Source organism: Siphateles boraxobius, unplaced genomic scaffold (genome assembly GCF_051911475.1).
Source record: "Siphateles boraxobius isolate OS27281-9 unplaced genomic scaffold, OSU_SipBor_1 77, whole genome shotgun sequence".
Taxonomy (NCBI): Eukaryota; Metazoa; Chordata; class Actinopteri; order Cypriniformes; family Leuciscidae; genus Siphateles; species Siphateles boraxobius.
The window spans coordinates 17435221-17449782 of record NW_027509205.1 but is presented as its reverse complement, the minus strand read 5'-3'; the positions used below and the strand labels follow the sequence as shown (position 1 = coordinate 17449782).

General features: G+C 39.5%; 1 protein-coding gene across 2 annotated transcripts in view; it reads right to left on the bottom strand.

Moving 5' to 3' along the window:
* The window catches only part of LOC143726006 (ankyrin repeat domain-containing protein SOWAHC), a 37685-nt gene extending 35015 nt beyond the window's left edge, over nucleotides 1-2670 (bottom strand). The window contains exon 1 of one of the 2 annotated variants that reach the window (XR_013198372.1): nucleotides 2418-2670. Coding sequence is in view for 1 of the 2 variants with exons in the window: in XM_077218961.1 (XP_077075076.1) it covers nucleotides 2418-2541 (124 nt within the window). In the remaining variant the exon portion in view is untranslated. The remainder of the gene's footprint in view (nucleotides 1-2417) is intronic. The other variant, XM_077218961.1, reaches the window with a different exon arrangement.
* Nucleotides 2671-14562: the final 11892 nt, after the last annotated feature.

The window sequence follows — 14562 nt, the reverse complement described above, 5'->3', positions numbered from 1 at the left end:
GAGCATGTCATGTAGGCTGATGTGGTAACGGGGAATAATTATGATAATTGGTTAGCTGTGTCAGATGGTACCAGAATGAAAGCAGATTTTGAAACCTCTGTACACAACTGTACAAGCACAGCTGGACGAAGCATTAAAAGCCATTACGGATAATTGTTTCATATATTTATGTCTGACACATGTATGTAGGATTAAATGCAACATTATCTAATTGAATTACTGTTTAAGTGGTTTATGAGAACATCATGCCTGTTTTTTAATTTTATTTTATTTGGCCCACTTTGCTGCAGCCAAGCCCTTTATTGCAGACACACCATTTCATTTTTTACATTAATATTTTATGTTCACACACAAAGAACTAGTGGTTAAACCAGTATTTGTTTTTCAACGACACATGCTTGCTGATAACTATACAATAGGTTTTTAAAGGGGCATTCGGCAACCCTAGCTATTTCTTTGCTGATTTTCACTTTTGTTGTCTCATGTTTTCTCAACGAGCTCCCCCTACAGCTTTGAGGCGTATATTTCAAAACAATGTCGTAAAAAAAAACTCACTTGCGGCACCCTCCTCCCCCTTTCTACCGCTGCTCATGTGCATTTGTTATTATCGGAGCCGGCCAACTTTATCGTGTGGAGCTGTGTCTACCGAGGTGGGTAATACATCATACACATTGAGGGCGGCGTGTGTGTTTATGTCGAATTGCCATAAAGCAGTTGTGTTTCTCGCTCGTTCTCGCTTCTCACGAGACTTCCTATTTCCAACTTACCGGGACATTAATCCTCATGTTGCAAGGTTGGTTTTCCGCCTTGGAACGTTGGGGGGAGTGGGGAAAGTCACCATTCTCACCAGAACAGGTTATTAAACCATCCAAATGATTTCTGAACGATTTTATTAAGCTGAAATAGTTGCCGAATGCCCCTTTAAAGTCACCATGAAATCCAAATTGGTAAAAAAAAATAGAAAAAATAATGGAATATTGCAGTATTTATTATTATTATTATCATTATTATTATTAAATGATTTCCCTGTGCAATTTTTTTTTAATTCATGTTCCCTTGTAATCTTTATACAAAATAACTTTACCCTCTTGCAGCGACATCTCTGATAATGTGTTTACTGGTGCGTGGGCGGGGCAACCAGTCACTCACATGAGATCCACCAATAGCAAACCACAACCATCCAATCAATTCCCGATGGACATAATCAAGTGCCGCCCTACATATTTCTTGTTCCAGAACCTGTTTCACTTGGATAATGTCACAGAAAAGACTATTGCAACTTCTGTTTCATGCCAACTTTGAGAAATATTCGCAACTTGTAATTCACAACAAAAAAAACAGCAATATCCATTGAAAAGGCTGTTGAAACTGACACAAGTGAGAGAGTTCATGCTTAGCAGGCAAGCAGCTACAGATATCATTTGATGCAAATATTGGTAAATTTATCCATCTTATATAGACCTATCAATAAAACATTTGGTCCATTTGAGCCATTAGAAAAGCAAAATCAGAAAAGAATAAGTCAGCATCAGCAATTCAACATTTATCATAATAAGTATGTGAACAGGATTTCTCAGAATTTGGGTACCTTGACACACCTTCCTTGTGTCAAATATGTGTTGTTGTTTTTTTCAATAGTTTGTTTTTTCCACAACTGTCAGTAATATCACCTTTATATGAATATGCACATTTCTAAATTAACGCTTTTAGCCTATATAGGCATATGCCAGATGTGTTATTCCAATTTGCCAATAGGAATATCAGCTTAATGTGGTGATGCCAATCAGTTTAATGCATTAAACAATTTAATATGGCCATATTTTGATTAATATTGAAATCTGGATCAAATAGTAAACTACACCGTCAGTGAATATTCTATTTAGAACTCCACTGTCATGGTTTGGGAATGTGGGGGCCCTTCCTGAGGGAGCGAAGGAAATGACAGAATTCCATGTGTAATTCTATCTGTTGTTGGTAAAGCTTTTCTAATCTAAAGCAGATGTTTGCCACAGTTACTTTTTAAGTCGCTAACAGCCATTTACTCAGACCTCAAGCAGAGCAAAAGCACAGTAGCCTATGCTGATTTCAGAATGAAAAAGGTGCCAGACTTGCCACCAAGAACACCCAATTTAGGCTACACTACTAGCAACTCGACTAATTAAAATGTCTATAATAGTTGGTCTACACTACACTGCCTCAGTTGCGTCGCACGCTCGAGTGTTGTGTTTTTATGACGGCATATCACATTAAAATTCAGTTTATTAAAACAACTTGTAAAAAAAGACCCCGCGCTTTTTGTTTCATTCAGTGTAACGTTAGCTAGTGTTTCTAAACGCAAAAACGCGTCTCGTCGCGTTCCTGCAGTTTAGATTAGGTGTAAAGCAAATGTGAAAAATGTCATATTCTCATTTACTCACCACGTAGCTGCAAATCGCTATGGTTTATAAAATGCTTATATGTTTTGGACAGATCTGAATTTTTGACTTTTCCTCCACAGGAACAGATGTAATCCAGTAAGGACGCTTCACTGATTTCGCCCATCTCTGACAGGGAACTGAAAATAAACAGTAATTTTACAACAGATGAGCTCTGGTCGTGATGGGTTCTTCTCGAAGATGCTGAAGCATGGCTTTGCTGGAAGCCTAGCTAATTACTGAAGAAAAAAAAGTGTACACAGGCTGGCCAAGTTCACTCCACCCAATTCTACTGACAGAACCTCCCACAGTTAACTCTTTGTGCTCTGAAGAATTCATAAAGAATACATGGCTTAAAGGGTTAGTTCACCCAAAAATGAAAATGATGTCATTAATGACTCACCCTCATGTCGCTCCAAGCCCGTAAGACCTCCGTTCATCTTCAGAACACAGTTTAAGATATTTTAGATTTAGTCCGAGAGCTTTCTGTCCCTCCATTGAAAATGTATGAACGGTATACTGTCCTTGTCCAGAAAGGAAATAAAGACATCATCAAAGTAGTCCATGTGACATCAGTGGGTTAGTTAGAATGTTTTGAAGCATCGGAAATACATTTTGGTCCAAAAATAACAAAAACTACGACTTTTATTCAGCATTGTATGTCTTCCGGTTCTGTTGGGTAACCGCGTTCACGAGTCCGCAGTGACGCTGATGACGTAAGACGCTGCTGACGTGTATCTGGTGCGTCCGTGTATTCGGGTTCAAATAAATATGGCTGGGCAAAAAAATGCAAGTCTTCCTCTGTGTGGAAATCCTTAGACATGTTTGTGAAGATTGTTTTGTTTCCAGCGTACGTCTCCCTCAGACTGTAAACGAAGCTCGGGCGCACCAGACACACGTCAGCAGCGTCTTACGTCAGCAGCGTCACTGAACGCAGATCCCCAACAGAACCGGAAGACAATACAATGCTGAATAAAGTCGTAGTTTTGGTTATTTTTGCACCAAAATGTATTTCCGATTCTTCAAAACATTCTAACTAACCCACTGATGTCACATGGACTACTTTGATGATGTCTTTATTTCCTTTCTGGACAAGGACAGTATACCGTTCATACATTTTCAATGGAGGGACAGAAAGCTCTCGGACTAAATCTAAAATATCTTAAACTGTGTTCTGAAGATGAACGGAGGTCTTACGGGCTTGGAGCGACATGAGGGTGAGTCATTAATGACATCATTTTCATTTTTGGGTGAACTAACCCTTTAATTTGCATCTCATAATGAGGAGGTCTGCCACTGGAGACTTATGTAGGCTATATAAACACCAAAATTATGATTTGAGATTCAAACACAAATCTGTAGGAACACTTTTATTAATACGTGAATAAAATATAGGCTAAATAAAATATTTAAAATATAAATGTATAATATATGAATATCATAAAATTAAAATATCTAAATATAAAACTATAACCCTAATTTATGTGTGTCGCATGCTACTAGCAGATTCCACTGTGACAACTTACCCCATAACAATATGAGATGCTATTGAGGCGTGTTGTCACAAAAGGCCTTAAAGGGATAGTTCGACCAAAAATGAAAATTCTTCCATTAATTACTCTCCCTCATGTCGTTCCAAACCCGTAAGACTTTCGTTCATCTTCGGAACACAACCCCTTTTTAACAACCACTTTGACGCTTCAAAAGTTCAAGAAGAGACCGTAAAAATTAGAATTGAGCGGTTTAGTCCAAAATTTTCTAAAGAGACACAATCGCTTTATATGATAAACAGATTGAATTTAGGCTTTTATTCACAGATCAACATTTATCAACTCACTCATCAGTTGTGGTAAACAGAAGCTCAAGCATGTTAGCTTGACATGCGAAAACCAATAAGGTTCATTCTCGTGTTACGCAGCACGTTTGAGCTTCGGCAAGAACCAGTGAGGTTCATTCTCGTGTTACGCAGCACGTTTGAGCTTCGGCAAGAACCAATGAGGTTCATTCTCGTGTTACGCAGCACGTTTGAGCTTCGGCAAGAACCAGTGAGGTTCATTCTCGTGTTACGCAGCACGTTTGAGCTTCGGCAAGAACCAGTGAGGTTCATTCTCGTGTTACGCAGCACGTTTGAGCTTCGGCAAGAACCAGTGAGGTTCATTCTCGTGTTACGCAGCACGTTTGAGCTTCGGCAAGAACCAATGAGGTTCATTCTCGTGTTACGCAGCACGTTTGAGCTTCGGCAAGAACCAGTGAGGTTGATTCTCATGTTACGCAGCACGTTTGAGCTTCGGCAAGAACCAATGAGGTTCATTCTCGTGTTACGCAGCACGTTTGAGCTTCGGCAAGAACCAATGAGGTTCATTCTCGTGTTACGCAGCACGTTTGAGCTTCGGCAAGAACCAGTGAGGTTCATTCTCGTGTTACGCAGCACGTTTGAGCTTCGGCAAGAACCAGTGAGGTTCATTCTCGTGTTACGCAGCACGTTTGAGCTTCGGCAAGAACCAGTGAGGTTCATTCTCGTGTTACGCAGCACGTTTGAGCTTCGGCAAGAACCAGTGAGGTTCATTCTCGTGTTACGCAGCACGTTTGAGCTTCGGCAAGAACCAGTGAGGTTCATTCTCGTGTTACGCAGCACGTTTAAGCCTCATCAAGAGGTTTGTTCTTGTTTGTCAAGCAGGTACAGTTGAGCTTCTGTTTATGTTGCTCACTGATGAATGTTTATAAGTAAAAGCCTAAATTCAATCTGTTAATCATGTAAAGCGATCAAGTCTCTTTAGAAGTTTTCGGACTAAACAGCTTAATTCATATGACTTAGTTTTTTACGATCACTTTATGAACTTGAAGCTTCAAAGTGGTAGTTAGGTAGCTGTCAATGGAGGGACAGAAATCTCTCAGATTTCATCAAAAAGATTTTCATTTGATTTCTGAAGATGAACGAAAGTCTTACAGGCTTGAAACGACATGAGGGTGAGTGATTAATGACAGAATTTTCATTTTTGGGTGAACTATCCCTTTAATAACGCAATACCGATGGAAATAGCTTTTTGTAATCAAGACTTGATGGCTACTGCTATCCAGAAAGTGTACACTAAACTATAGGACTTAAAGATAATTCAACTGGTGCATTCCCAAGGTGAGCTCATCTGTTAATGTTTACCGACTGGAAATGACTAGACATTTCGGGAGGGCAACATTCTCTACTGGACACTCATTCAGCTGATATAGCGGACAGTCATACGCTCTATCCTCACTGTCATTAGTCACAATTATTTAGCTGTGTGGATTGAGTGACCTGATAAAGATCTGGGTTGGTTATCAAACACAACTGGTGACTTATCATTTATTCAAAGAACCATATGCAAGAATCATTGCCTACACAATCAGAGACCTGCATGTGCTCTTCCTTTAGTTGCAGTGACAATACAAATTTGATTGAATGTTTCATGCTATCTTTTACTGCGGCTTCATGGATTTGACATCTGGTAATCCAAAGGTATGTCAGAGCCACAGTAAACCAGATTAATTGCAGAAATGGTAGTAAATGCAACTCGTTTACATCATAACTCGTTGGCGGTGTCTGGCATTTCCAAATGGATTTCCATTTAATTAAGTAATATGCTTGTCATTTAATTTTCATGTGCATTAACCCCCTTAAAATACAATACTGGAATGACAATAAGCTCCTTAAGGCTGATACAATAACAGTAATCTCTGTAAAGTTGTTTTTATAAACTGTGCCGTATGGTCACTTTCATTTTTCGAAACACCTAAGTAATGATTATGAGCTCGCAGACATATGTTATGTCTAATGGGACAGAATATGAACAGAAAAACAGCTTAAATATTAAGCCAAGTTGAAGTAATTCAGAAAAACAAAACAAAAAAAAAACAGTAGAAACTCTGGCCTGGTCCCTTAGTATTGGAATTATGTGAACCTTATTATTAATTTAATTTAATTTTTTTATATTTATTTTTATTAATACAATTATCTGTTATTTGTGGTACAAAATATTATAATATTAAATATTATAATTTATTATAATTAATAAAAATACTTTTTGTAATTATAATTAATAATAACAATTTAGAAAATTAAAAAACAAACAAACCTTAATGTGAACCTTATTATTAATTATTTGCAGTGCTTTTTATTATTTTATTTATTTATGCATTATTGTAGTAATAAATAACTATAATGAAGTGATACAAAATAATAATAAAAATGTAAAAGTAATTTAGGGGGAAAAACAACAGAAAATGAACTAGCAAATGAATTATGCAAATCTTATTATTAACTGTTTGTGATGCTTTTTATTGTTTATATTTATCAATTTAATTATTTATTTTTTGTGTTAATGAACAATTATGATAATTAAATAATACAATTAATTAATAATTAATATAAATAGCCGATCTATAGTAACACTACTACTAATAATAATAAATTAATAATACTAATACTAATACTACTACTAATACAAATACTACTACTACTACTACTACTACTAATAATAATAATAATAATAATGATTTCCATTACACGAGAGTAGATGTTAAAACTTCATGCTGATTTGTACTCGGCTTTCGCCAAGATAATCACCAACTAAGACGTAGCTTTACAGTAACCTATGCTTCTCCATCCATTCTTTCCATCTGGTGACGTGAATTTTCTGTCTGGTGTTAATACAGTGTATTGCGCGTCAGCACACACAACGGCTGCAACCACAGTGCGGTCCCCCCATAACAACCCTCTGGATTGAGCGGAGTAGGGAACATCTCTAGGGTCTTCAAGTGGGCACCTTCCGTCCTCAGTGTTTCGTCGACTAGCCCACGGCACCTCAAGAGGGCTCGACAGTGACTCTGGCGTCCCAGAGTCACCCCCTCCGTCCCCCACTCAACTCAGCCCAGCTTACTGACCTCTACTTCCCTCTTGCTGCTGAGACCTAACCACAATCTCACAATCTCTCCGCAACCCAACCATACGCGCCAACCCGTTTGACTAAGGCTGTCGAGCCCCACTGGTGCGTTAATATGCAGTTTCAGTGGCAACGGTTCCGTATGGCATACCACCTACCACAAAACACAATATCTGCCCAACCACCCGTCATCCACGCAATATACACAGGAACGTAATGACTGTGAATACTATACAACCTATACAAATAAACCAACAGTTGCTGCTGAGACCTAACCACAATCTCACCGCAACCCAACCATACGCGCCAACCCGTTTGACTAAGGCTGTCGAGCCCCACTGGTGCGTTAATATGCAGTTTCAGTGGCAACGGTTCCGTATGGCATACCACCTACCACAAAACACAATATCTGCCCAACCACCCGTCATTCACGCAATATATACAGGAACGTAATGACTGTAAATACTATACAACCTATACAAATAAACCAACAGTTGCTGCTGAGACCTAACCACAATCTCACAATCTCTCCGCAACCCAACCATACGCGCCAACCCGTTTGACTAAGGCTGTCGAGCCCCACTGGTGCGTTAATATGCAGTTTCAGTGGCAACGGTTCCGTATGGCATACCACCTACCGCAAAACACAATATCTGCCCAACCACTCGTCATTCACGCAATATACACAGGAACGTAATGACTGTAAATACTATACAACCTATACAAATAAACCAACAGACCTTTCAAGTTTTCAACAATTCTACGAAACCGTAGCATGGCGGCCTGTACACAGCCAGCTAGAATCTTTCCGTCTCAACCACAGCCAGTTGCTGCTCCTTTCTGCTGCTTCAGATAAGTTCTTTACTGTACGACGCAACTCTTGGCCACTGAATCCGACGTCTCTGAGGAACCGGGTTGTAGAGTGTGCCACAAAACCACGACAACCCACTTCCACTGGATAAACCTGGACTCTCCATCCTCGCTGTTCTGCTTCAGTGGCCAGATGAGCATACCGCAGTTTCTTCCTCTCATATGCCTCATCTACCGCATCCTCCCATGGCACTGTTAACTCTATCAGTTGAACAATGCGTGCTGATCCAGACCACAAAACAATATCTGGTCGTAGGTTAGTGGTGGCAATCTCAGGTGGAAAAATAAGCCGTTGATCAAGATCAACCAGCATCTTCCAGTCCCTAGCAGCTTCCAGTTGTCCTGGGCGAGAATTGGTGTTAGCACCTTTTCTTGGTGGTTGCTCGCCTGGGCGGAGGAATATTGTCTTCTGCGTGTAATGTTTTGCTAGAACAGGCGGCAATTTATTGGTCATACTACGCTTGCCTTCCAATGCTAAAGCCAAACATCGCAATACTTGGTCATGGTGCCAAGTAAACCGACCCTGGCTAAGAGCCACCTTACACCCTGTCAAAATGTGCCTTAATGTGGCAGGTGATGAACACAAAGGACAAGATGGATCCTCTCCTACCCAGAGGTTTAGGTTCTGCGGTGATGGGAGAACATCATATGTTGACCTAATAAGTAAACTGATCCTACTCTCTTCCATTGACCAAAGGTCTTGCCAGCCCATTTTGCGTTGTTCCACACTCTCCCATCTCATCCACTCTCCCTGCTTGGCCTGGGAAATGGCCTTTATACATCTCATCCTCTCCTCCTGCTTTCGCACCTCGTTGACTACCAGCTTCCTCCTTTGGGCTGGGCCTGCCTTGTGCCATTTAGGAGGAGCTAAACTGATCCCAAAACCCCCTCTTCCATGCTGTACCTGTCCCACGATATCCCCAATTTGAAGGTCAGCCTTTGCCTCTACTACAGATTTCTTTGCTGACCACTTTCTACCAGTTTTTACCACAGGGGCTGTCTCCCTTACACATTTGTCGCGTGACTCTGCTAAAGTCATTTCCAGTCTGACCTTGGCACACTTAAACTCCTCGGTTAAAGCAGAGACTGGCAGCTGCAATACTCCTTTACTATAAAGTCCCACTCTGCTGAGGCAGCGTGGAACTCCCAACCATTTCCTGATGTATGAACTTATTAACGCTTCCAGCTTATCCACTGTTGTCAAAGAAACCTCATACACAGTCAGTGGCCACAGCAACCTTGGCAGTAGACCAAACTGAAAGCACCAGAGTTTCAGTTTGCCTGGTAGAGCACAGCTGTTTATGCTCTTCAACCCTTCCACTGCTTGTCGTCTAACTTCTCCCACTCGAACTGTGTCCTTTAGATCCCCATCGTACCATCTCCCTAGACTCTTCACTGGCTTCTGAGAAGCGAGTATTTCAATAATATGAAAGTAATTCAGGGAAAAAAACATACCAGAAAACTAAGACTTCTATAGACTTCTATAATTCGATGTTAGGCTGCATAGATTAGGTCAGCCGGAACCGGGAACACTTCCCATAAATCCCGATGTACTCGTTACATCATAAAGGCCTCATTATGCTTCTGCGTCAACTCCACCGCGTATACGCCGTCACTCCTACGGCGTTGTGGCTGTTTTATGGTTCTCCGTCAGGTTGAGTTGCATCGCGGTGCATCTGACCAATCACAGCCCTTGTGGTCTGCGTCGCCTCGACGCGTAGTTACAATTTTTTGGAGGTGCACATCGAGCTACCCGGAGGGGTTCGTGGCGACACAGAGGGGTCTGTGGGGGTACACCGTCGATTCGGCGCAGAAGCATAAAACAGGCTTAAGAAGAATGTTATCTACGCTAATATTAGTCTCTGTTTATTCCGAGGTTTACCACAGTCCGCCGTGAATCTGATGAAGGACCTGTGCCTGGACACGACGACAACGCAGTCCTAAAGTGTAATCTCGTCTCTCCACTGTGAAGGCCTCCTTCCCTTTACCTCTGTACAGATAAAACGTTGTCAAAATAATTCCAGTTCACATGGCTACACGGAAGCGAGAAATAATTACCGGTATGTATTATAAATTTATAAGGCCAGACAAATAATTTGTTGAGGTCAATTTGTAAAGATAGACTACACGCCTGCACACATATATTCAAACGCGCATACCTAATAGATTAAACACGTAATACGCATGTGCACGCCGTCAGCGTTTTCACAGGTTTGCGTTTTTGAAGTTTGCGCAGAGATAACCTTTTTTTATTTTTTTATTTTCAAGGCTTGCACCTTGGAACCGATTTCAAGGTTTACGTTCTCGAGTCACCAGGCACTGTTTTGTGCAAATGAGCGGGCCGGAGCACGTTAAGGGATTTCTGTTAGACCGGTGTCGTGTTAGCACTAAGTTAATAACTAATGATCTTTGCAACGGAAGTGAATCAATCAAAACTAACTAAAGCTGGACAATAACTTTATTCTAGAGCTGCTGTAAAGCCAAAACAATCTCTGTTACTTTAATGTCCTATTATCACTGTAAAGCTGCTTTGAAACAATCTTTATTGTTAAAAGCGCTATATAAATGAGGGTGACTTAACTTGACTACTTATTGTTTGTGGTAACAAATAATTATGATAATGAAGTAATACAAAATAATACGATTAAGAATAAGAATATAATAAAAGTAATTCAGAAAAATTCTGACCGTCTAGCAAATTAATTATGTGAAAATATGTGATATGATTAATTATTTGTGGTGCGTTTTATTATTTATATCTTAAGTAATTGATTACAAATAATTATGATAACAACAATAATAATTATGATTTTCACTTGGTGAACGATAAAAAGTTTAAATTTCCATACATTTACAAAGACCAGACTTGGAGGTGGGCACGATTTACAGCACCCTAACAACGCCCTAGCAACCACCCAAAACACTCAAACAGTCCACAAAAAACCCCTCAGGACTTAACAGATGGATAGATATCAAACCCCACTCCAGATTTCCCATGTCTCCTCTTGGATCAGTATACAATATTCCTTGTTAACCTGATAAAAACCACTGTGCCTAATGATGCCCGATGTTGCTTGGCAGCTTTTGTGACAATACAAAGGTCAATCGGTGTATAATGGTGCCGGGCGACATGGACGGGCTGATAGGAGGCAGCTGTTCACATGGTGAGACACTCCATATGGCCTGCGCTTGTCACGGGGCCTTTTCGCACAGCCGAAAACCTAGTAAACATGCCTCAGTTCTCATTTCCCTTCTTATCCCTCATTCAAACACAGCCGAAATCCAATCACCTAGGCCTCTAAAGAGGATGATGTTGATTAAAGAGAACTCAGAGAACGGTGTTCACACAAACACACTTCCCTCCATCATGAGTGGAGAAACACAGCCAGAGAGGCTTACAGAGGGGATTGTTTAGACAGACAATGGTTTCTACCTGATTCTAATCCCAGAGCTGCAGAGAGTGCTGGGATTGGCGGCGTTTAATAAAGGAAAGTGCTCTTGTAATCTGGATTTCCCAAAGTGCCCTTTTGTGTTAATCAGACACATTTTACAGGATGGTTTATGACATCTGTCACAAGGAGAAGCAGGAGTTCATGATCGCTTGTGCTGAACTTGGTGAAAGATCTAATACAGTTTCAGTTGAAATTTCCATATTAAACAGACCAAAAAAAATAAAAAATAAAATAAATACACCATAAAGTTTTTAAGGAGAAGATGCTTTCCGCATCTGAATATATACACATATATTATATAAACACAAACTTTTATGTTAGATATGATTAACCACAATTAATCGATTTGACAGAACTAATACGTTTATCAATTTGGTTACGATTATTTTATGGTTTTGAAAATCTCTTCTCATCCCTTGTGATCCTTCAGAAATCATTCTTATATGCTGATTTGCTGCTTAAGAAGCATTTCTAATTATTATCAATGATGTACTGTTTAATATATTTGTGTAAACCGTGATATTTTCTTCAGGATTCTTTGATGCATAGAAAGTTTCAGCATTTATTTGAAATAGAAATCTCTTGTACCATTATAAATACTGTCACATTTGATCACTTTAATGCCTGCTTGCTGAATAAAGTATTGATTTCTGATCCCTAACTTTTGAATATATATATATATATATATATATATATATATATATATATATATATTGTATGGAAGCACATACTCACACACACACAAACAGAGCAGCTAATCGACTCAGATTGTGTAATTACTTTAGTGTTGCTGCGTAAAGCTGCATTTTTATAATTAAAGTCCAGTGTATCAGCGATGAAGCATAATAAACTACTTCTAAAATGAAGGATTACATTGATAAACCCCAGAAGGCCAGATGTGGGAATGGGGGAGGTTGGATCCGGCAAATCTAGGATGGGATTAATGGAGAAAATCCCACGGTCCGGAACGTTGCCTTTTCCATGAGGATTAGGGTCTTGTGTGGAGTCAACATGCTGTAATCCACCGATTAGCTGATATAATCACCTGTAAATACACCTTGGCCTGCACACATCCCAGAATGCTAACCACTGCCGAGCACAGAGGGGGAATGAGTTTAGACCAACACACTTTCAGGCTCAGAAAGATCTGAAGATGATGCCACAAAAACACTGATCTCATGAATCCGTTTGAGAGTAAATGTAAATACACAGCAGAGCATCTCATCTAGTCTTTATGTTTCTATAAAACATTTTCAGAATGGTAGACGTGCTGTGTGTTACGCATGATTAATTGAAAGTCGTCCTGTGCTTGATTACATATGATTTTTCCACCTCATTTTTAAAGGGATAGTTCAGCCAGAAATGAAGATTCTATCATTAATCGCTCTCCCTCATGTCGTTTCAAACCCGTAAGACTTTCGTTCATCTACTGAACACAAATGAAGATGTTTTTGATGAAATCTGAGAGATTTCTGTCCCTCCATTGAAAGCTACGCAACTACCACTCTGAGGCTTCAAAGTTCATAAAGAGGCGATAGACGATGTGAAGAACTCCCACCACACACCAGCTTAATGGTGGAGAGGAGACAGAGTGATGAGGACAATCACTATATAAATGGGGATGATTAGGGAGATATGATGATGGAGAGGCCAGTGGCAAATTTGGCCAGGATGTCAGGGTTACACTCCAACTCTTTTTACGAAGGACATCCTGGGACATCTAACCCTTCAGTGGGCTACAGGGTGATAGCTGCCGGCAAATTATTTTTATTTTTATTATTAAATAGTTTTATCCGTTTACTTCACGTTGTTATTCTTCTAGTTATTCATTTACCTATAGCGGCTGATTTGGAAATCTTGCACTTTTACAGAAAATAGCTTCACGTTGCACATATAGGTGGATACAGTCTACATTAAGTCAAAGCTCAGTAGCTTTAGAACTTGTAGTTATGGATTTAGATCAGTTCAAGTAACCGTTTAGATTATACAGCTTCAGATCTTTTAGATTACACTTTCTAATGTTTGACTGTCCTGCTGCTGGAAAAAGCTGATAAAGAAATACCAAGTAAAACTTTGAAGATCAATAGTCCTCACTCACTACCCTCAATGTCTTTCCTTTAGAAATATTTAAGTAATGAAAATTCCTCAAATACTAAATATGCTGCGAAAACTAATACCCTAAAATCTAACGTGACATAACCTTTATAAAACCAGTCAGTTCCGTGTGTTCACTGCAGTGCTTACAATTCTTAACTTTGATTCAGTAGCGCTCTCTAGTGGTCATAGTGTAGTCTGAATAGTTTAGTTTTCTGCTTATAGAATAACATCTAGTCTAGATGACCTATTACAGGGTAACTTAAACCCGGACCTGGATGATACAAAATTGTAATATAAAATAAATATAGGGGTTTAAATATATCATATAAATAACTCACCCTCCCTCTTGCAGCGTCCTCTCTTCTCTGATGAAGCGTTTACTGGTGGGAGGGCGGGGCAACCTGTCACTCACACCACGATCAACCAATAGCAAATCACAACCATCTAATCAATTCCCCATGGGCAAAATTAAGTCCTACCATACCTTGTTCGAGAAGCCGTTTTACTCGGATTTAAAAGACTAATGCAACTTCCATTTCATGCCAACTTTAAATATTTGATGTTCTTCTGCCACTTGAACCAGATGATGTCAACAAGGCAGCCAACATGAATGAAAACTTTTTTTACCCCACTAATATCTCATCTCATGCGACTCCATATTAAAAGACATTTGTCAAAGGCATTACTCATTTTACTCCATATTTTATTTCATTTCTAATAATTCTAGAACTTACTGCACTTTTAATGTTTTATATTGAAATAAAATCAGTGTATAATGAGAGGTCACTAATAATTCACATCAAACTCCGCCAA